General features: G+C 35.6%; 1 protein-coding gene across 13 annotated transcripts in view; it reads right to left on the reverse strand.

The window, feature by feature from the left end:
* HERC1 (HECT and RLD domain containing E3 ubiquitin protein ligase family member 1) overlaps nucleotides 1-22,482 on the reverse strand; it is a 97,237-nt gene that overhangs the window by 25,599 nt on the left and 49,156 nt on the right. For 7 of the 13 annotated variants that reach the window (XM_035335850.1, XM_035335854.1, XM_035335857.1 and 4 more), the window contains 22 exons: nucleotides 20,626-20,897; nucleotides 19,749-19,964; nucleotides 19,546-19,666; nucleotides 18,338-18,575; nucleotides 17,138-17,331; nucleotides 14,996-15,151; nucleotides 14,656-14,762; nucleotides 14,306-14,416; nucleotides 14,048-14,224; nucleotides 12,953-13,192; nucleotides 12,683-12,766; nucleotides 11,605-12,125; nucleotides 9,445-10,220; nucleotides 8,174-8,372; nucleotides 7,044-7,204; nucleotides 5,942-6,058; nucleotides 5,542-5,773; nucleotides 4,238-4,362; nucleotides 3,776-3,996; nucleotides 2,402-2,670; nucleotides 1,840-1,892; nucleotides 396-635 (listed from right to left, as the gene is read on the reverse strand). In XM_035335850.1, the coding sequence (XP_035191741.1) occupies nucleotides 396-635; nucleotides 1,840-1,892; nucleotides 2,402-2,670; nucleotides 3,776-3,996; nucleotides 4,238-4,362; nucleotides 5,542-5,773; nucleotides 5,942-6,058; nucleotides 7,044-7,204; nucleotides 8,174-8,372; nucleotides 9,445-10,220; nucleotides 11,605-12,125; nucleotides 12,683-12,766; nucleotides 12,953-13,192; nucleotides 14,048-14,224; nucleotides 14,306-14,416; nucleotides 14,656-14,762; nucleotides 14,996-15,151; nucleotides 17,138-17,331; nucleotides 18,338-18,575; nucleotides 19,546-19,666; nucleotides 19,749-19,964; nucleotides 20,626-20,897 (4,830 nt within the window). The remainder of the gene's footprint in view (nucleotides 1-395; nucleotides 636-1,839; nucleotides 1,893-2,401; nucleotides 2,671-3,775; nucleotides 3,997-4,237; nucleotides 4,363-5,541; nucleotides 5,774-5,941; nucleotides 6,059-7,043; nucleotides 7,205-8,173; nucleotides 8,373-9,444; nucleotides 10,221-11,604; nucleotides 12,126-12,682; nucleotides 12,767-12,952; nucleotides 13,193-14,047; nucleotides 14,225-14,305; nucleotides 14,417-14,655; nucleotides 14,763-14,995; nucleotides 15,152-17,137; nucleotides 17,332-18,337; nucleotides 18,576-19,545; nucleotides 19,667-19,748; nucleotides 19,965-20,625; nucleotides 20,898-22,482) is intronic. The other 6 variants (XM_035335855.1, XM_035335861.1, XM_035335860.1 and 3 more) reach the window with 4 other exon arrangements.

Raw genomic sequence — 22,482 nt, forward strand, 5'->3', positions numbered from 1 at the left:
TTATTTTCAAAGCTAGATAATCAACAACTTGATATTACTGAAGTTAAATAATTCTTCTGTTTCCCTTGTCCACTAAAGGGGTCTATGAAGTTAAATATTGATCCTGCATTTCAGTAGGATAGCAAATCAAAACTTAAATCCATGCATCTTTGAGTTATGGAAAACATGCTACTGGCATTTCTTGTAGAAATATGGTCGCAACTTTATCAAGACCTCTGTCAATAAAAATGCCTCACACTCCTCAAGAACTCCCTTATAATACAAGGAAAATTTAGAATTTGTCTTTGTTTCTTCATGGAACAGGAAAGACTGACAAAGTACTTCTGCATCACTCCCATAAAAGTACACCAAAGGGGACATATTCATTGTGTGAATGAAACTAGTATCAAATTTACCTATTTGCATCAATGTTTCTTCCATACTGTTGGTGGCTGTCACCATTGCAACTGACGCACCCAGAGGGTCACTGTCAGGGAACTGTACAGGTTCAGGTACAATACGTCGATCATTTAACCCAAGAGGTCCAGCCAGTAATTCAAACTCCTCTTCTCCTGTCAGCTTTTCATCTTCATCTACATCTAACATATCCCAGTCTTCTACAATTGGAGAAATACAATTGAACTTGGTTACAAAATCTGAAAGTAGCAAACAATTTTAATAAATTAAAATAAATAAATAAGTACATACAGAGTATAAACTATGAATTGCAATCTGCAACTTAGTAGCCTTAATTCCCATCTTTAGATGTTGCCATAGGCACAACACAGGGAATCAGAACCCCTCTCCTTTCCCATCCCCATTAAATCTGATCTTCATTTCTACTGCACAGAACTTTCATAGAAGATTCTCTTAAGAACCATTTTTTTAAAACAAAGAAGCAAGAAGTTACTGTATCTAGCACAAGACAACTTCAAAATCTGGAATACCTTGAGAAGTGTGGACATACAGTTGAGCTTTAAATCATGACAACAGGTGTGTATTCCAAAGGACCGAACAATAAAAGAAAGCTACTAGAAATTTCTAGTCTTCATATTTATCACAAAGTATGCATGAGTTCTGAGGTCATATTTGTACATCCAGGTTTTTGCTTTTCCTTCCCCCACATCAGCTCCCAGCCCCTCCCTCTCCACCAAACACTGTAAATGTAATTCAATTACATACTCCAATAGTACATTCACTTCCCAGCCATTTACACAGAAGCCAACTTAAATCTAGTTACCTCTCCTTCTCTGTCTCACTCCCCATACAATAGAATCTCAACAGCTTTTACCTGCTGGAAAACAAGCTTGCCCTTAAGTTCTGGAGCACTCATTTACTCTTAGATATACAAATGTGGCAACTCATGTAACTGTGATCATACAAGCTACAGAAAGGCCCAGAATCAAATGACCAGAGTCACTAGAAATAGTCTGCTGAAGTGTGAAAGACATTCTCAATACATTCTTGGCTAGTAAAAAGGTAGAAAGAGTAAAAACAAGCCTAAATGGCAGATTTTCAAGACTCTAACTTATGCTAATTAACCTCTTCTAAAATGGCAGCTAATGAAATCCATTTCAGTATAAAACTTTGCACATGCAATTCTGGATATAACATCAACTTACAACACCTCATCAAACAAAGCTGAATGTTAGCCATCAGATGAAATACAGGGGAAAAATGTCACTGATTGATTTCCATTTGAACTTAAATAAATACAGAAATAAATCTAATATGAAGATTTAAAAGTATATCTTCAAGTACAGTTTCATTACATATTTATTTGCATTTTTTGTTTATGGAAAAATAAAAACACTGTGTAAGTGTGAAGTATTCAGTATATTCAAAAACTTTAAAACATACCTTCATAGACACTGTCTTGTTTACCTATTAAATCGGGAGCCTGGCCTTTGTACCTATATGGAAAAAAAGAACAAAGAAAGTAACTAAATGGCTCCAATACTTTACATAATATGTATACCAGTTTTAAATTCTGTTTACTGTAAGATTACTGTTAGGTCAACATATATATGACTTGTGGAAATGACTAGCGACAGAGAAATGAATAAAACAGTTTCTAAAAGTGTGTGTGGAGGGGGGAAGCATTTTGCAGTATGAATGTAGAAAAGGCCCATAAAAATACTGGAATTTTCAGACAAAACTGAAAAAACAGTTTTTCAACACGAAAAGGCAACATTTGAAGAAATAATTCCTTTTCTTTTTTCATTAAAATCAAGACAGGCTTTTTTCTAAATATGCTTTTGTTAATAAAGAGAAAGTTTTCAAGCCTCAGTTAAAATTAATATGGGCAACAGTTCCACTAAAATTTTTAATTTCTTCAATCAAATTCTTAAAAACTAGTAAGCATTTTTTAAGTTCTTTTCTTTCTTCACACACACTATTCCACTGTCTTTTATTTCTGTACCTTTCTGAAGCTGATGTTTTAGATTTACTCTTCAGGGCTAAGTACTTCTCTCTGCAGATGCCACACAATAAATAGTAGGGATTTCCGCTTCCACATTCACCACCAAACCATCCATCTACATAAGAACCATTGCTACGGTAGCCCTGACGATTTGCACTGCGACCGCAGCCTGGATGGTTTCTTTTCATATGTTGATTGAAGCTGACAACACTCGATTCACACAGTTCGCAAACGACTACTTCTTCTCTGTCTTCAGATTCACAAACATGCTGCAAAATAAGATTTTCGTGTTAGTTGTAGAGCATCATTACCTTCATATTAGATACAAAAATATGCCAATATTATTAAGTGAGGACAATATTATTTTCCTGAGGACAGGAAAAACACTGGGATGTAAATCAGGGGATGAGATTTTCAAAATTCATTTCAGATCTGACTCAAAATTCTTAATGGTTTTCACATATAACTTTGCTAGTTTACATTTAACACTGTATTTATCTTCTTACAACTTGACTGAGACTAGATGTAAAAAAGAAGAAAGAATTCACTGTTTCCAGACAATCAGCCTTTACATTTACTGAGCAACAGTAATAATTTGTGTCAATACATTTGGAGGTGTTACCTGAATTTAGAGTTCATTATTCTAGAATTACATCTCTATCCTACTTAATTTCATCAAGATGCTCCAATGAAACAAGCCCTCTGAAGATTATACATGCCTACTGAAACCTGCTTCATGTTACATAGCAGTCATGTAACATTATAATTAGGAGATGAAAGTTGAGTCTTGTAGGTTGCTTGTCAAAGTGAGATGGATAACCCAATGATTAACAAACTACAGTTCGTGTATTTCTCTTTCAAATCAAATGTACTTTGAGTGGGCTAACCAACAATTGAGTGAGGTCTGTCACTATATCCTTCTTAGAGTCCCAACATTACTAAATTAAGATAGCAAAACTGATTTAAGTGTAAATTATGTTGCTACAGATCTGACTTATTATTTTAGTATTGTTATTTTAAATAGAACATAAATTTACAACTGCGTTTGTTATCCCATACACAGACAAACAATCTGAAATGCCTAATTGATTTCTAAGTAATATCAAAACAACTACACTAGTTCTGTTGCCATCTTTCAAAACTATTTGCATAGAGCATATATTTAAAACTATTTACACAGAGCAGAACAAGAAATCCAGGAGAGCACCATTCTTAATCTAAAAGTGAAGCTATGGAATACAAGAAAGATTTCAGCATCGCTAGCTTGAAGTAAGATATTTTCAAAAAGGATATAAACTTATGTGTGTTAAATTACAAAATGCAAACGTGCAAAAAGCAGTAAGTTAAAGCAGCCCCCGCTGCAGTCACACACACCCAGGTAGGCCAATCCAATACCTCTGGGATCCACATTCCCAGAATATCATTATCGCTAGCCAGGTCTTGACCAAACATAGCTTCCATTGCTTCATCATCAAGGTCAATTTCCAACTCCTCATCCAAGTTGAAGTCATAAAGAGCCCCAGGATCTGGCTGCAAACATATTGCTCCTCTTCGATTCTGATTCCCGTGGGCCTGTACAGAGCGGTATAATCCCGCTCAAGTAAAAAGGAAAGTAGTGCTTTTATTTTGCAGATAATAAACATTAATACACTTTCAACTTTCTTCTACTTTGTTTTTAAACTCATATAAACATAATCTAACTATGACACTTAAACTAAAGATACGTTGATATACATATTCAAAGGAGACTTGTGTAACTTTCATGTTAGGTACCAAACTCCCTCCTCTTCATTTATTGGATATGCAAAGACCGTGGAAGTCTTTTAGCACACTTACCAGCACGTGCTAGCAATGTTCGGGCAGCTAAATCTAATTTGTGTCTTCTTGTTACAGCTGAGCGACTTCTAGAAGGAGGTCCACTTGCAGAAGCTGCATTATCAGCATGATCCATATTATCAGGGCTAAAAGAATTTGTAGAATTAACAGGTAAGTCAAAATAAGTTTTAAAGAGCTACATATAGTAGCTATGGAAAAATACCATAATATTTTTAATTATTTAAAAATGTATTTATTTGGTTTTCCATTTCTGTCACAGAGGGAAAAAAAGGAATTTTGGAATTCAAGCATTTTCTTTTCTACTGAAGCACATATTTGCTGTATTTTTTGACCGTGATATTTACTTTAAGAAGTGACATGCAGCAATGTTTCCAAAGTGGCTGAGCACTCCAGAAATGTTGGGAGAGCATTGTTTTTATGCTATGTTAACTATAAGCTTGCTTAAGTTTCTTTTCCTTTTTTAAAGAAATAATATCAACACTTCTGTCCCTGCATCAGTAATTTCCCCTTTTGTTCAAAATTTTTTGCAAAAAAAGTGAATTTAAGTTACTTAGTAACACTTGTTAGTAGTTTACTTTTCCCCCACATGAAATCTGTGAGTTCCCTGTGAAGTGAGTTTACCTCGGTCAATGTAATTAAGGAAATCTATAATTGTGTTTCTCATTAGGATTGAGCAATCTCAACAAAAGTGTTCTCAAAATACATGTTAACAATTCTCACCTTCCTTATTAATAAAAGGCTGGTATGATTCCTAGTAGGTGTCACTTAACAACATAACTGCTATTTTTAGAATTAAAACAATAAATAATGTTTTCTTCCTTGATTAATACAAATTTTAAATCTAAGGTTGTGAAGGTGGCCAAGAATGTAAACTTGAATTCAATTTCATCCTCTTTGAACAAACCAAGAATTTATTTAAAAAGAAAAATATAAGAAAATATCTGTTCACAAATAGACTGAAGGGAAAAACAAACAAACAAACAAAAAACAACCTCTCTCCAATGAATTTCTGCTTTATTAGTACTAGTCTTCCTGGTAAGAAATAAGCTATATGACTTCCTTTGTTTACACATCCTCCTTTTTTGAAGGAAGGATGTTCAATGTTCTTCCCCAGTTTTGTGCATAAACAATACTGGAAAGTAAACGCATAGTGTAGACCTATTTTAATTGCATCTTTGCTTATACTAACATTGTAACAAAATTCAGAAGTGTCATTACAGAGCTTTCTGTCAGCAACACTAAACATGTGAGGCTTTCAGTTTCAGCAAGAGATTTAAAGCTATTAGAAGAAAACTACAGTTTACCTTTCACTAAAGCCTTCCTCCATTTCAGTGGCATCAGCAGATGGGATATCACCTGGTGACTGCAAATAACAATGATCACCAGATTTTCCACCGCTTCCAGAGACTATTGTTCCATGTCGTGAATCTACAGTCACTTCTGACTGGGGCTCTTCATCATCTTCATTTCCAGGATGCTCTATCATCCACATGGCCAGCACTGTGATATTCTGTGCATCTGCTTCTCCTCTGGCACCTGAAAAGAAGAAAATCATACTTGGAAATTGTACTACGTCACTGATGGTGAAAACCCCTTTTTTCCCCACAAACACTTGTAGAATTTAAAAAAGTATGAAACACACTTTTTTTTCCAATGGAATGTTTATCTGATTTTTCAGTTTAAATTGATAAAGTTATAGATTACCTGTGGCTTCCATGGCTTTTGCAATCTGCCTGAGCGAGAACCCCATCTCTAACAATGGAACAGCAATGGCAGGAGGAGGAGGGGATGTTGAAAGTCGGCTGCTTGGATCAGACAAAGCTTAAAAGACGGAAAATATTGAATGTAAGCGTGTAAATCTTTATTATCTTACACTTTAGGAAACCTTCTTCTGATTTAGCAAAGATACGTTAGCTTCAGATAAAAGAATAGCTGTCTTTAACAAATTTTGTCTCTATTACTTTCTAACACAAGGTAAGATACTTTCTATAATGAAATCTGACAGTGCTTATTCTTACTGGTAACATATGTATTATGTCAGCCTATGTTTAATCAAATATGGCACTCATAATATGTAAAGGATTATTTGTATTAAGGTATTTCTAATACCTTTTTAAATTTCCTTTTAAAACTCTATCAAATTATCTATTTGATTTACTTTTAGGTAGACTAGATAAACATTATCCTTGCCTGAAATATCAAGATTCACAACTATTGTGAGATCACACAAATACACATTCCTCTGAAGAGGCCTCTTATAAGCTGAAGACAGATACCTGAAAATCTCTTTACAGATTACATCTATCCTTTTGTGCAAAGTGTCTCTCAGGAAACTCTAAAAAGTTCAGTTACTGCTCAAAAAGTTTAACAGAAACACTAATCTCCTGATCAACAAAGACATTAAATGTACTGACAAACACTGTTGAAAACACTGTATTATGATTCAGAAGCAAGACATCTCATCAGAAAAATGAGGTGAAACTGAAAAGATAAGTTGCTATGCAACAGTGACATCAAAAAGCCAACTTACAGCACGGATATAAGAACAAGAATAATAAATTGTAGCAGTCAGGAATTCTGAAGTACAGACTTGGTTTCTCAGCGCTGTGTATAAAATCCGAAGAATATTCATTAACTCAGACTCTTCTATTCATTGAATATAAAACATAGATTTGGATTTTTATGTTTATTTTTATTACTATCTCCTCTGGATCACAATACTGTGTTCTTTAGGGTCTTGAGATTCTCACTCAACAATTGTGAACTTACTAACTGTCCATATTTCTATTTACATTGACAACTATACCTGTACGGTTTGCAGGCCTTGCAGACTGGGAATCAGGAGAAGTCAAACTTTGCCTCCTTCCAACTTCATCTGAAGGAGATGTTGGTAAAGAAGATATTGGAGGAGTCTGAGCACGTCGTGCTGGAAGTACAGTTGTAGTAGGATAGCTAGAGAACATCTGCCTATAATAAAAAACAAAATACATTTATATGAAAAAGATCTACCCTGGAAAAGGTCTGACACTTAAAAGCATCAAATTAGAGTATGACTTGACAAATGCACCTTACAGAAAATTAGTTTTGTAGGGGTAAGGTGCAGTATGTACAATTGGGGTGTTGGGAGAGGAACACTGTAGGAACAGCTCATTCCTAACATTTTGCCTGGACAACTCAGTCCTCAAACATGCACCTAAAAATACCTCAGAAACCAAGGGCTGTCCTAGGAGATAAAAAGAAAAGTAAATCTTTTCCCATTTCCCCACTTTGTTCTGAACTCAGCCCAACTAATCATTTCTTTCAAGATACTTTCTCTGTCCTGGTGATAGGACTTGTCCTGGCTTTTGTCAAATTGTATCTGCAAAACCTCTAAGAAAAGAGGTAAGACACATCAACAAAAGTAATAAACTTACAACAGGACTGTATTCAATGTAAAGCAGATTTCTTTCCACATCACAAGTAACCTTTGCAGGTTAACTAGCTTTATCTTACTTGCGTTTCAGTATGTCAGGGTAAGACGAAACAAACAGGACTGAAGTGCTACCTGCAAACTAAGACCTACTTTAGTTTGAAAATCAAGAACGATTCGTTAAAATACAGAATTTCGCAGACTTGTATTTTAAACCACATCAAATAAAAATGGAAACTAAAGACAATAAAAAACTGAACAGAAATTGAAAACAATAGAAGAAAGGTATTTTCTCCTGTCCTGAAGAATTAAGATTCTATGTATATGTACGCTATATATAAAAAGCTTAGCTGCTTTTTATTTCTAGAAATGCATGTATTGCAAATAAAGCAACAAAATGAACTCTGTCTTCTGAGGAGGCAACATTAACATTTTCAAAGCCTTAGAGAGCTGATGACATACCTAAATTACAAAACCAGTTCCCTACACCCACAAAATCAATTTTGTTGAAAATAAAGATATTTTACCTAAGAAGACTAAGAGGCATAACACCAGGTGACTCTGAAGCTGGAACAGTTTCAGTATCAGTTACTGGAGTAGTAGCAGTGGTGGTATCCTCCAGAGAGCTGCTCATGAAAGATGTTGTGCTAGAAGCAGAAGGGCTGGTTGTAACTGGTGTTTGGGCTTGCTGAGACTGATCACCTTCTTCTACTTGCTGATCTACTTCTGCAACAGAAAAAGGACAGTAATGCAATTGAGTATTGAAAAATAGTATCTGTGGCTATCAGGGTTTAAAACCATCAATGTTTAAAATTCTCCCCTAGGAAAGGGGAGACACAATACAAATACCTATTCCAATAACTTATGGACTTAAGGAAATAAATTGGTCTATCGTTGTTGTCATACTGATACAAGTTGAACAGTAAGTAAATCTTTCTGGATGGTAACAGAAGCCATTTATTTGTTAGATCTTATGATACTTAATGTTCTAAGAGCTACTGTTCTTATTGTTTTAGCTGTTTAATTAATAAAGCTATTTTTAACTTGCCAGCCTAAGTAACAGATCTTTGAAGGTTTTTTGGTTGGTATCTAACAAATCTGTAAGATGGTAAAGAAGCAAACAGCACAGGAATTAGCTTTAATATTTTACATAGTTTTTAAAAATATTTTAGATATTTCTTCTTTGTTTATATTGATTTAAATAGTTTCCCTGTAATATGCATATTTTTAAGATTAACAGAAGAAATGGTATGCATTCTCTCTTCAACATCTTGTTAATGCAATGCCAAATATCTCAGGAAAACAAACGTACAAACAAACAAAACCCCAAACCTTACAACTGATTCAAGATTTTCACAGAGAGTAATAGAGGTTACTTACAGCATGAACATACGCACTTTCAGTATTACTTGTTAACATGACTGCAAGCTATTATGTTTAACAACAGTCAACTTTGTGATACTCGTGCCATATAGAAAACCTTCTGACAAATATATACAGAACAACTTGTTTTTTTTTAAAGCACAAAGAAAAATTAGAAACTTTTACATTTCTGATTGATACACACTCACATTTTATAAAAATAAAGAACTGAGGAAAACACAAAATAATAAAAAAATCAGCATTATATCTACAAAGCAGTATGTCTCTGAAATTTCTCTGTCCAATCAAGATTCATCAAAGTACTTCCACTACACAATTACAAGGTTATGTCATTTATATCGTCATTGTTCCTACATAATTTCAATAGGAATAAAAAATAACTTAGCACTGTACTTTCATAATTTTGTAAACATACCTTGCTTAAGTCTGCCACCAAACTGATCCTCCAGCAGCCCATGAACCACTAATTTGTAGATCATGGCTTGCGCTCGTTCCAAATCTGCCAGTCCTAGAGCCCTTTTAATCGGTGAGCGCATGACTGCCCGTTTCACCATGTGTCGCATCAGGAACTGCAGGGCAGCACGCATTTCAACATCTTCATGAACAACTGGAGAACTAGCACAATCAGAGTTGTGACCATTTTCTGCCAGGACTTTTGGAATTAGTAGTAGTTCGGCATATTTACTACAACTAAGAAGAACACTAAGTGACTTCATAGCACCAAGATAAAGGTAGGATAGCTGTACTGCTCTGATTTCTGACTGTACTATATCATGATTTCTTGGAGTATGCTCATGATTCTTTTTTCTTCCTTCAGCAGGTTGGTGCTGGGATTCCATACCTAGTGTTGATGGCTCTAGAGAAAAGGAAGCAATTTCATTTTCTGACTTCGAGCTTGTAGTACTATGTCCTTTGTTATCATCAGCACTTTGTGCTAATCGTGTATCTGATCCACCATCCCCCTCTGTTTTCTGGTCCACTTCCCCTTTGTCTTCGGATTCATGTCTGTGTTTTTTCTCGTGTCTCTTAGTGCTTTGTTTTCCCACATCCTCGTGAATACCAGTCAGATAGGTAAGGTCCAGCAATACAGCAGCTGTCAGCCCACGAAATCTTGCAACATCAAAAGGCAGTGGTTCACAGGGCTCCAGATTATACAGGGGAGTATCACTAGGCGACCAAAAAGTTGGGAAGCTTTAATAAAGATCAGAATGACACAGGAAAAAGCAAGTGAGGGAGAGACAGGAGGAAAGTACAGGAAATAATGTAGGCAAAGTAAGATGTAAAATATATTTCATGAAATAAATGGATCAATTCTAAAAATTAAGTGTAAACAGGGGAAAATGAGGTAATGATCAGAAAATGAGGAGACATGATATCAGAGCAAGCCAACAAAGCACGCACAGGTTTTCAACAACCATTAAAAAATCCAGAAGCATCACAGAAGCTATCAATTAGGCACTGACAGATGTTTAGAAATAGACAACAGATTTCTAAGATAATGTAGCTTAGCCAAATTTTATCATTATACCTAAAAGGAATTTGTGAATAGGAATAGAATATTAGATAGAAAGCATACCTAACTTTTTTTTAAAGCACTAAGTAAAAGCTTTGATTGGCTGCACATTCCTGTTCAACTGTTTATCACAATGAACACACAACTAATAGCGGGACAGACGCCCTAAAGACAGCAACTTTTAGAACATGGGTCAGAAAACCCCACAGAGGAATAATGGATGTCTACCTATCTGTCCAGCTGTACATAGTGCTAATTTTTTGTTATATTTAGGAGTTATACTTGACTACTTTTCACTGTAAGCAGGACAAAAATTTGCCAGCCCATATTTTCCAATACATTTTCTTGTCAACCTATCGCATAAGAGATTTCTATATCTCATTCCTTTAGCTCATTAAGGCAGGTCAAAAAAGATAAATAAATGCTGCATTGAGGCAACATTAATTTCAATATTACCACGCAGCCACCATTAAAAAGACAGAATCCTCCTGACTTTGTCCCACTCTTTAAGCCCCACAGAGCAACTTCCAGTCCTCTAAGAATGAAATGACAATGCAGCAAAGACACCTGTTCTCATCTCTGATAAATCAAATCAGGACTCTCTTCAGAAGCAGGTTCATAATTTACAACAGAAGTGTGCACTGTCCCCCAGTAAAGACCTTCTTTATACCCATGAACAAGAAGCTACAGTAAATTAGGACAGGAATGCGAATTTTAAAGCAAGCAACACTCACTTCAAATTTAGGAAAACTGGCAAGCTGGTCACATTCCAACTCTGAAAACCTACAGCCTATGAATTCTACAAAAAGAATCTACAAGAAAGCCCTATAAGCTAAGAATTCTAATGATGCTGATCAATTCCTAACTACCAAATACATATTTGACATGCATTTTATTACTAGATACTATTGAAATATTACTCATATTAGTTTTGAACAGTCAACTTTGGCTGCATCATTTTAAAGTTTAAGCTTAAAATAACTTATCGACATGACTCTAATGTAAGATGCATATTATTTGTTGACTACACTCTGAGAAGTACAGGAAGTGAGCATACTATACCTGATTGTAATCTCTGCTTCATCCCATTGGACCTTGGCAGATGTACTGCCTTCCTTCACTACTCCAAGTAAAGTAGCATGACGTCCCGTTTGCTTGTGTACACATCGACCTCCAACTCTAAGACCAGCATCAACTCCGCCAATTACTGCTAGAACAGGCCACACTTCCACACACAGCATCTTCAGCTGAAGTTCTGAAAGGTCAGCTAGACCATGCCTACTATGCTTGCTTTTCTCCTCCTCTTTATTTTCTTTCTCCTCTCTCACCTCATTCTCTTCTCGACTTTGAATCGAGCGACTTTTCTTCAGTTTTTGACCTGCTTCTTTAAGACATGTTTTGATTTTATTCAGTCTTTCCATCATTTTTTTATTGATGCAGTGTGTCCAACGGTCTGTGCGATGAAGGATACGAATGAGTTGGATAGTGGCTTCTGCCAGCACTGCAGCAACAGGACTACAGATGGGGTCACCAGGTAGCAAATCTCTCGGTGTACCACGCATCTGCATATCACATATTTTCACCTAAGTGTTTAAAGAGAGCAATTTAAAAGTTATCTTTTCATCTTAACCTACAAAGGAAGCTATTTTAACATGTGAGTCTCCTGATCAATACAAAAAATTACTGGCTGAGGCTTTTTTTTTTTTTCTTTTTCCTGAGGCGCTCTCAGAATTTCACCTTAACAGTGATCAAAACCTGCACCCCTATAAACTCTATAAAGATACTGAAACCAACATTTCATGCTTTCCCACATTAAATTCCTAACACTATGTTAACTCTGGTTTCTGGGGATTGTGATTTTGTGTGTAGAATTTTAAGTCTCTAAATCAATTTGGAGTAGTAACATATGTTCTAATTTTACAATAGACTGCACAATGTAGGAATTCATGAAGAGTCTAGGTAGTGAGCAAGTAATGTAGTGTTATATATGCCTTAAAACAAAACGGATCATCAGTTACATTATCAGTACTTCTCAACTACCAACAATTCCCATTTATCCCCCCAAAATCCTCAACACCCATATGACACAGTCTAGGGAAAGCACAAACTTACAACCAATGCAGATGAATGTTTATATTACCTTTTCTCCTGGATTACTGCTATAGAACATAACACAAGGGTATAACTCAGCTGCATCTACATCTTCAAAAGCTAGTTTTGGCTCCTAGATAAAACAAACAAAAACAAACTTACAACACCTTAATAAGTAAAAACATGACCAAGTTATAATTGTAAGTACTGGAACTATCACTTGATTTAACCATCATGCTTAGCTTTATATAAAATATCTGTGACAAATTACTGTTGGAAAAAGAAAAAAAAAAAGAAACGAACGATTAATGTTAAATACCTCTCCATTTTTACCAAACGAAATAGTTCTTGCTTCCATATCTAGTACACATGTGATGAAATCCCCTTGTGTAAAGCTGGACAGAGTCAAAGTCTGTTCTCCATTGTGATAAAGGTTACCACTATAGGCTCTGTATAGCCACATATCTGAGGTAGTGCGATGGTTAAAATCATGTACTGGCCAGCGAGAAACTCCTACACATGTGCCTTCATTGCCTCGATTCTCTTTCACAATGTAGAACTAGAAGGCAATTAAAAAGAAAAGTCAGAATATACATTGTAACGGAACAAAGCAATGTAAATTTAGTTTATAGATATTTATGTATACATGTAACCATTTGACTCACAAGCATTAATAAATGAAAAATTTTAATAAGCTAAAAATCACATTCCATCTTCAAAAGGACACAGTGTATAAGGTTAGTCATTAAAATTTAACCTAGTAGTAATGAAGAAAACTGCATGTAAATACACACAAGAATTTATTATTTTTCTGACTCAAAACTCACACCTAGAAGTTGGCATGCCAGCAATAATCTTATTATGGAAATAAACCAGCTTCACTCCTCACGTTCACAGCAAGTGGTTTACATAGATTCACGTAAAAGAAGAAGTGTTATGCTCAGAGATGCTACTAACTTGGACTACAACTGTGTATTTATCTGTATTTCTGAATAAATTACTTCAAATGATGTAATTAAAGGCTGGTCTTGTCAGACAGGCTGATGTGCCTTTTTGAAAGACAGAATATTTTCTAAATTATTTCCCTAAAGAAAAAAAAAAATATCAAAATCTACTTAATTGAGTAGATTAACTATTGCAAGACAATCTTATCTGTACTAACTATAGATCTGAGGAACATGTACCAACACCTCTACAAATATTCAGCGCATATTCACAGCCTCCTATCTGCATAGTGAAATATCAGCTGAAAATTTGCTCCCGACAGCAATGCTCAAAAGCAGCCTCAAACTCTTCTCTTTGTATTGAAAATGCCACTTATTCAAGAATGTTTTCACAAGAGATAAATCATAGTTAGCTATTGTTTATGAAGAGAAGTAAGAGAAGAGAATAAATAAACTTTTAAGCAACCTACCTTCCACTGGTAACACCCAGAAGTGACTCCAGTGGATGCTAATCCATATCCTTTACCTCCACTTCCGTGAGTCAGAATCTGCCCATTCTCCACTATGCAGCATTGAGCTTTCTCAGGGTCAAAGGACACTTCCTGGATGGGAAGATTCTCATCTTCATCTTCAGACTCTCCTTGCTTCTATCAGAAATAGGACAAAATATCTGGAGTAAATGTAACTAAGTTGCATTCAGTCAAAAGAGAAGGTAAAAGCATCATTACCTGTAGTTTCATTTCTTGTTCTTTCTCCTTTATTTGAATTGCATGTTTAGCCTGAGCCATTGGAGTCTCCCACATGCAGTCAGACAGAAGCAAGAATAATCGTTCAACAACCTGGCATATTAGAATATAAATCAGATCATTGTAAATCCAAGATGAGGATAACAAATAGAATGATATTTTTTTATTTGGCTTTGTAGGTATGAATGTAAAAATATTTAGTGTTCTTAGAAAAACAAATACCTACACCAAGTCTCATCTGATTTGGATTCTAAGCAAACCTATGAAACATTTAAAACTTTAACAAGACTTTCTGAAGACACGTGTAAAAGTTAATAGCAAATTATAAAGACCTGAGCCATTTGATCATCTTCAACGCCAGATTCACAAGCAGGTAATACAGCTTCTAGTACATGAAGTGCAAGAAGTCTAGTCCTCAAATTGCCAACCAAGGGAACTCCTGAAGATAGAAGAGTACGTTAATAATCTAGAACTGACTTTGGCATCAGGCACGCACCTATGGAACAATCTGCATGACACCAATGCAATTTTCCAAAGTGTGACTTCTGTACATCTACAGGATGTAGTTTTAGGTGTTTACTGTGTAACATAGATGTTCTAACAGGACCTGGTTTTAGGAACTGCACTAGAGAAACATGGCTAACTATTCAGCACGTTTTTAGAAGATCATACCTGAGCAACACTTCTGAGAAGCAATATTAAGAAGTACTTCTGTCCACTTTGGAGATGCCATTTTTGACTGAATTGCTTTTGAAGACACAACCCGACGTAGGAAAACAAGAAAGTCTCCCAAGTGCAATTCAGCTGCATGTTGCTTTCGGAGGGCAGCTAGGAAATTAATTAAAAGTTTCATTTACACTCTTAACTTCTACAGTATCTGCGAATAGCCTATTTTTAAAGTCAAAATAGAAAAAAAATAAAATTAAAGCAGACATTCATAGTTGAGTTTTGGAAGTTTTCATTTTTTTGTGAGTAGGGTGGAATAGAAAAGAGTAGATACAATTGATATTGGTAGGCTACACTATGTGGAATAACTATGTCTTTGGAAAAAGACATAATTACTCAAATATCACATGGTGCACTAAGAACACAGGTACTTTGGTAAACTAAGATTATAAACAACTATACAGAAAATTACTGAATGTATCTCACCAAAAGCATACGGTTATAGAGGTTCTAGAACTACACTTCAATATTTGCAAGGTCTATATATTTAATATATGTTCAAGTTGCTTGGCTATGTTTTAAATGTAGCCATCTGAAGCCTACCAAAGACTTGAACAGACGACAAAAATATTAGCAGTCCTTGTTATGTGCAACAAACTGATCCAAAATTAAAAATGTAATGATCAGTTATGGCATTTTTAATTGTAAGTAACTCTGTAGCATGAAACATAACTACTGCCTTCTAAGTTTTGTTGTACCCTGGATTGCATGCATCAAAAGACCCACAGCCAGCAGGCTGAGGGTTGTGATTCTCCCCTTCTACTCTGCTCTGGTGAGACCCCACCTGTAGCACTGCATTCAGTTCTGGAGCCCCCCACATAAGCAGGACATGGACCTGCTGGAACAAGTCCAGAGGAAGTCACGGGGATGTTCAGAGGGCTGAAGCACCTCTCCTATGAAAACAAGCTGAGCGGGTTAGGGTTGTTCAGCCTGGAGAACAGAAGGCTTCACTGAGACTTTAGAGCCGGCTTCCAGCACCTGACGGGAGCCTACAGGAAAGCTGGGGAAGGATTCTTTGTCAGGGAGTGCAGTGATAGGACTTCAACAGCTTTAAACTGAAAGGGGAGAAGATTTAGATTAGATATAAGGAAGAAATTCTTCCCTATGAAGGTGGTGAGGCACTGGCACAGGTTGCCCAGCTGTGGCTGCCCCATCCCTGGAAATGTTCAAGACCCGGCTGGATGGGGCTTTGGTCAGCCTGGGCTGGTGGGAGGTGTCACTGCCCGTGGCAGGGGGTTGGAGCTAGGTGATTTTTATGGTCCCTTCCAACTCAAACCATCCTATCTATCAACGATTCTATGTTTTTTGTTTCATGCAGGGGTTTTGATGCAAAACTATACTTCCTCATGCCCCAATTCGTATTCTAAGGGAATTACCTTAACAAGGAGATGTTTGTGGAAAGAGAAGACCTTATACTCTAGCTTCTTAGTGAACTAATTTCTTACAAATTAATTATCTTACAAATTCATCAGTCATCTAATTATTTAGAAGCAAAGACAGCTGTAAGCACAACCAAAAGCATACATATACCTAAAACTAAGATATGCTTAAAAATTTCTTCAGGCATATAATTTCCACAGAAATTCAAAATGTTCATTAAAGGACTGCAAATTATGGGAGGACTTCCAGATTTCAGAAGATCTCTTGCAAACTTTTGAATATGACAGGGTATGGTCAACCTTTTCCAATCAACTCAAAGCACAAAATTCTTCACAATACAATGCAAATGCAGCAACTTCCTGAATTACATTATATTTCTTTGTACTTTAAAACTTAGATAATTGAATTCCTATGACTGTACTTTGAAAAACTGTACTACCATTTTTGGAGGAAAATAGTATTCTCCTAGTTACACATTAGATGGAGTAATTCTTATTCTCTACTTACTCTTACCTTCAAATTGATTAATATATCACATGCATATAAATCTAATCTGAGCACAAAATTATTTGATGATTTTTTAATCTAATTTACAGAGTTAAGAATGACCCAACATCAATACAGTTGAGTGTGTGAGGGCCTCAGCATTCTGTGGCTTATTATGTTGTCTGGTATTTCAAAACTGTAAAAGAAATGCAAAATAATTACCTCTGAAGTCTCTCTTTTCATTCTCCCCATTTGAATCTGTCTTTCTTGATTCTACTTCATGTTCCTCACCTTCCCCTTCTCCAAAGGAAGCCATAAGCATCACACCAGCTTGCGATAGCAAGTTCTTCAGCTGACTGCATAATAAATCCAGCAAAGACTGGACCACCTTTGGGCTCAGTTTGTCAGCGTAAGTTCTGTATACAAACAATAAATAAAAATAAGAGTATTGAAGAGTTGATTAGGGGAGCAATAATATAAAGACACAACTATAAATTCAGTGCAAATGAAAACTGGGGTTAACTCAGCACTAATTCTAATTCATTCTATTGCAGCAGGTTACTTTGCCACAAGTTCTGCAGATTACTCTTATTTGAACCTTGCTTTTAAGACACTTTCAACCTGTAGAGTTAAACTTAGAGTCAAAACACACATTTCCAGTTTTTCCAAGAGAACAAAAAAATCGTTCATTAAATGTGGAATCCCATTCCCACTTCCACAACTGAGGGTGTTTTTTTCTGTTTGTCTTATATAACAGACGTGACAGGTAAATTCACAGCCTTGTATGAACACTGAAATTAAGGTGCATCTACCCTATATTAAATCAGAGTTATGCTCCAAACAGACTTCAAGTATTTAACTGTTGATAGAATTTTGGATCTTGTTCCCTGGTGTAACAGAGGCCAGTATTTCTCAGAATACTGCTTTGCGTTTTGAAAAGAAACACAATGTACTGTTCTGAAGAACACTTACCAGATTATTGTTGGTATTACTTTTTATATAAATGAATATTACACAGCAACAGAAAGCCTAACATTATCAACTGAACGGACCTATACGAAGTCATACTTGAAAAAGGGGGAATACCACAATGCAATGCTTAGAGACCATAAAGCTCCCATAAAGTTCTAAATAAAGTTCCCCCCTTTCAGTTTAAAGTTCTAAAAAACCATAAAGCTCCCATAAAGTTTTAATTATTCTGGTCGAAACTCGTCACCTACAATTTAAAAATACTTATCAGTCGAATAATGTTCATCTTCCTTATGAATTAATGCAACTGCACTTTTTTTTCTTCACTTCTATGTTTCTGAACACCACTTTCTATCCTAAAGAAAACTCACATAAAAGAAGAGTTGCTTTTAAAGGATGCTGAAAAGACAGAAGATTACATTTTTTGAAAGCAAGGGAGCATTCAATACTCACCCTGTGGTGATTGCAAGGATCTGAAGTAGTCTTGTACTGGCTACTTTCAAGGCTGTACTGAGTTGAGAAATACCAGTTTTGGGCAGCAACTGGAGTGGTTGTCCTAGCATGGTGTCTGTGCCACACAACTGTGATAGCACATTTAGCAAACCAGTGGAAATAGCCAAGGAGACATCAACAGGCTGATAGTGTACACTCAGAGCAAAGACTGTTACCAGCAGAAGACGCTGTTGTGCTTCTAAGATTAAAAAAAAAAAAAAAAAAAAAAAAAAAAGTTGTTTTTAATTAATAAGCTCTTTAGAGTAAGAATACTAAGACAGGACAGAGCTGTCATTATCACACACTTTGAGGTAGTCTTTCTTATGTACCATCATATCCCCTCCTTTAACTCAATGTACTCTCTGCCATGGTTGTCCAAAGAAAAATATTGTACAGATCTAGTTTGTGATATAAACGTTCTGACACTAAATCTCAAAAGAGACCAGATTCTTTTCTCCAAAGTAAGGAAAACTTTGGTGAAATATGCAATTCGCTGCTTGCACTTCAGGTAGATTCTCAAGAAATTTATTTTGATTCCATTTAATTGTAAGTGAAACCAATGAAATAATTCAGGTAAGCATGACCATCAGGCTCTATCATCAAACTAAACTATATAACTCTATTCTGTACTGACAATACAAATGCACAAAGAATTGCAAATTCCAGCTTTCTCTCAAGAACAGAAACACACAGCAATATTGTGGTAAAGGAAGACAGAAGGGGCTTTCAAAATATGCAACATGCTCTGTTGTTGTTTTTTTTTGGCTTAGGGAAAGTGCACCCAAATGAAGGATAAAGGTTTGGAGAGTTTAATCTCTTCTCAAAACTGCTTATGCCTGGAAAACCTAAAAAAAAAAATAAAAAAAAAAATCCCAAAACTATAAAGTGCCAAAGAAACAGACGACTGGGAAATTGTAGTATGTGGCTTACAGGAATAGAAAGGTGTTTTAAAGAAACACTTTAAAACCTTAAAAAGGGCTGACACATGAATAAAGGTAAGACAAAAAAAAGAGGTTGAAAAGCCCCTCTCTCTTCAGATAAGAAGCTGTCACAGGCAGATACTTCATCCATGAGTTCTGGCCACTCATATCAAAGTCGTCTTTGTTAAACTTATAAGCTGTTGTACTGTTTATTAGAGGACATATTTTACAGATCTGGTTTTCACTTACCTATGTGATGCTTATTAGCTTGCAGTGCTCTTTCTAGTGTAGCAGACAATTGCTGGTAAATTTTGTGCACAGCCACCTGGATTTCAATCTGAATACTTCTCTTAGCTGCTCTGATACCATCCTGAGTCAAACAAATAAATACTGTAAGCACTGATAACATTTTTATCACCCACTGAAACAGCAAAAACTATCAAAATACATACCTGGTAGTGATGCAGTCTTACACTCTCTCCTTTGGCACCTGCATGTCCTACAGTACCCAAACCGAAGCAACCAGCAAGAAACTGTAGTCTAACAGAAGTAAGCAATGAAGACGACTGAAATCCTGGCCCTTGATGACTTCCCATTAATGGCACACTCCCTTTTTCCTCCATCCCTGATAGAAGCACTAAGATCTGATGAAGCGCTTCTAGACGAAGCTGAAAGTAAAGGCAGTCAAAAGGCAGTATTAAATAGGAAGCATCCTTAGAAATCCGATCATCTTCAACTATGAGCAAGAGTGAACGATGTAGCTGTTTCCTCTGACAGTATCCATGTTTTGATAAATCTTAAGACTAAAAGCACATTTTTGCATTTTCAAAGAAAATTCTTCTTGTCAGCTTTCCATTTGATTTCTGACTAATTGAGAAGTTGGCTTAATCTAGTCAGCACAAATAAGCTACATGGAAAGTTTCATATAAATCAAGTAGTTAACACGCAATTAAAGTTAGTGTAATTCTAAAGCCTGCACTGGAAGTTCTAACCATATCAATGCTGCATGCAACACACATAGGATAATCTCTCTACTCTTCTGAAATTCAAGTCTGAGATTTAAAGAACAGTACTTAAATAAAATGTTATATTAAAAGACAGACAACTACATTTTCCTGTTTACTCTTAAAACACTCAAGAGGATTCTTTAACTTTTTAACAGCTTTTTGTTAAGTTCTCGTTAATTCTCATAAATTCTTGGTTAAAACATTTCAAAAGATAAAGGGAGGAAAAAACTCCTTAATAGACAGAATTTGGACAATGTTAAAAGAAATCCATAAAATCTGTAATGTATGGAAAAATAAGAAAAGGTATTAAATTGCAACTTACCTCAGCCCTCAGTTGCTGCTGCTCCATTGCAATTATTGATGCCTGCGGACTGGTGGACATACTTTCCTCTGGTTCCTTAAATCCTGGAGAGTTTCCCACATCTCCACTTACAAAGCTGACAACATTTTCAATCAGAGTATGAACTCCAAGAGATCTTGAGAGATCAAAATCGGACTCAACAAATGAGTAGGAGGAAGTGTACAACCAATCTCTGCTGTGTTTTAGTCGAGCCCATGAGTCACTTAAAGGTTCCACTTGACTGTGTATCGCTCCTAAACATATACACAATGAAGTCTCATAAATTTCAAATCAATAAGTAACAAGTAACAATTTTGACAGTAGGTAAAGACTGAACTGCTGCTATTCATACAGGTGAAAAATGGATATTCATGATTAATTATTCCATGCATTAAGCAACTTAGAGCAAAACCCCTGATTTAAATTTACAGCAATTGCCCTAATGGAAAAGCTGTATTTCTTTTAATTAAGTTAAGCAGTATTGCAACACACTGCCGAGTGAGAAAACAAAAAGACAGAAGCCACTCGAGCTGCTCAGCTTAAAGCTAGAACAAGGAATAAAAATGCTTTGCAGCTAAATGAGAAAACAGTAAAGAAAAGATCTGCTACAAAAGAAGTTGTGCGCTTTGTAGATGTATTTTCAAGTCTAATCCTAAAATGAGTGTTTTTGTTTTTGTTTTGTTTTGTTTTAATCATTATATATTTTATAGACTTGAAAAAGCATAATGTTATTTTTGGATTAAATATTTGCAGAATTCATGAGTGCAGAAGGGCAAATAAATCAACAAAAGCTTTCATTTTAGACTAACAGAACATTTACTTCCTTATGATTCATAATAAATAGATTCACGTATATTAAATTGCTCTCTGTGGCATGTATTGAACTGTACCTTAGTCATTTGCCAATTTCATGTATCTATTTTCAAGTATTTCCTGTTACACCAGCATGTCATTACACTACCTGAAACTTTACCTTCACTAATTAATGTACTCCTTCAAATGAGCATCAGTCATCAATCTGTGGCACTGGGATTTATTTATCATCGTATAATTGATTTTACCTCCAAAAGCATTTAGCTAGAATTGCATCTCTGGTGCAAATGAGTGTAATGCCACTGAAGTCATACCTTCACCAACAACTAACTGATGTGCATCAGTTAAATATATATATGTATCAACACAAAAGTTGGTTATTACTTTTGTAAATGATGTTAGCTGAGTTGGATCTAGCTGGTCTGACCTACAAGAGGTCAGACCCTGGCTCAAAAGAACTTTCCATTTGTACAGATAGGGTGTGTCTGGAGACCTATAGAGAAACCTTAAGAATGTTTAAATTCACTTTAAAAGTCTATTTTGAATTATCTTAAATAATCTACGTAGAATTTTGCAATATTAGTGTCTCTTGTGCCCAAGGAACTACAGATACTGTCTGGAAAATCACAATCCATTCACAATACTCACACAAACTTAGGACGACATTCCTACCAGCCATTCCCCACCATTTTTTTTCCTGAGGCAAGCCAAAAGGCCATCCTTCTGTATCACAATCTGCACTTTCCCACAATTTACACATCCAAAATACCATGAAATTTTGCTTTTCCTTTGTAAATTAGTTATCTGACCTCCACAAAGCTGACAAAAAATTAGCTGGCAGGGCTATGAATTATGAAAACCTTTTCACATCCCATTACCTTTTCTGTGAATAGTGTTTATGTGCATCTGTATGGCATTCCTTACACTTGCTACTAAGCAGATTGCAATAGCTTCAGAAAGAACTGTCACAGTACTTAGGTCAAATATGACCTAATAAGATATTTAACAAAAATTTATTTTGAATAA

The sequence above is a fragment of the Oxyura jamaicensis genome, chromosome 10 (genome assembly GCF_011077185.1).
Source record: "Oxyura jamaicensis isolate SHBP4307 breed ruddy duck chromosome 10, BPBGC_Ojam_1.0, whole genome shotgun sequence".
NCBI lineage: Eukaryota > Metazoa > Chordata > Aves > Anseriformes > Anatidae > Oxyura > Oxyura jamaicensis.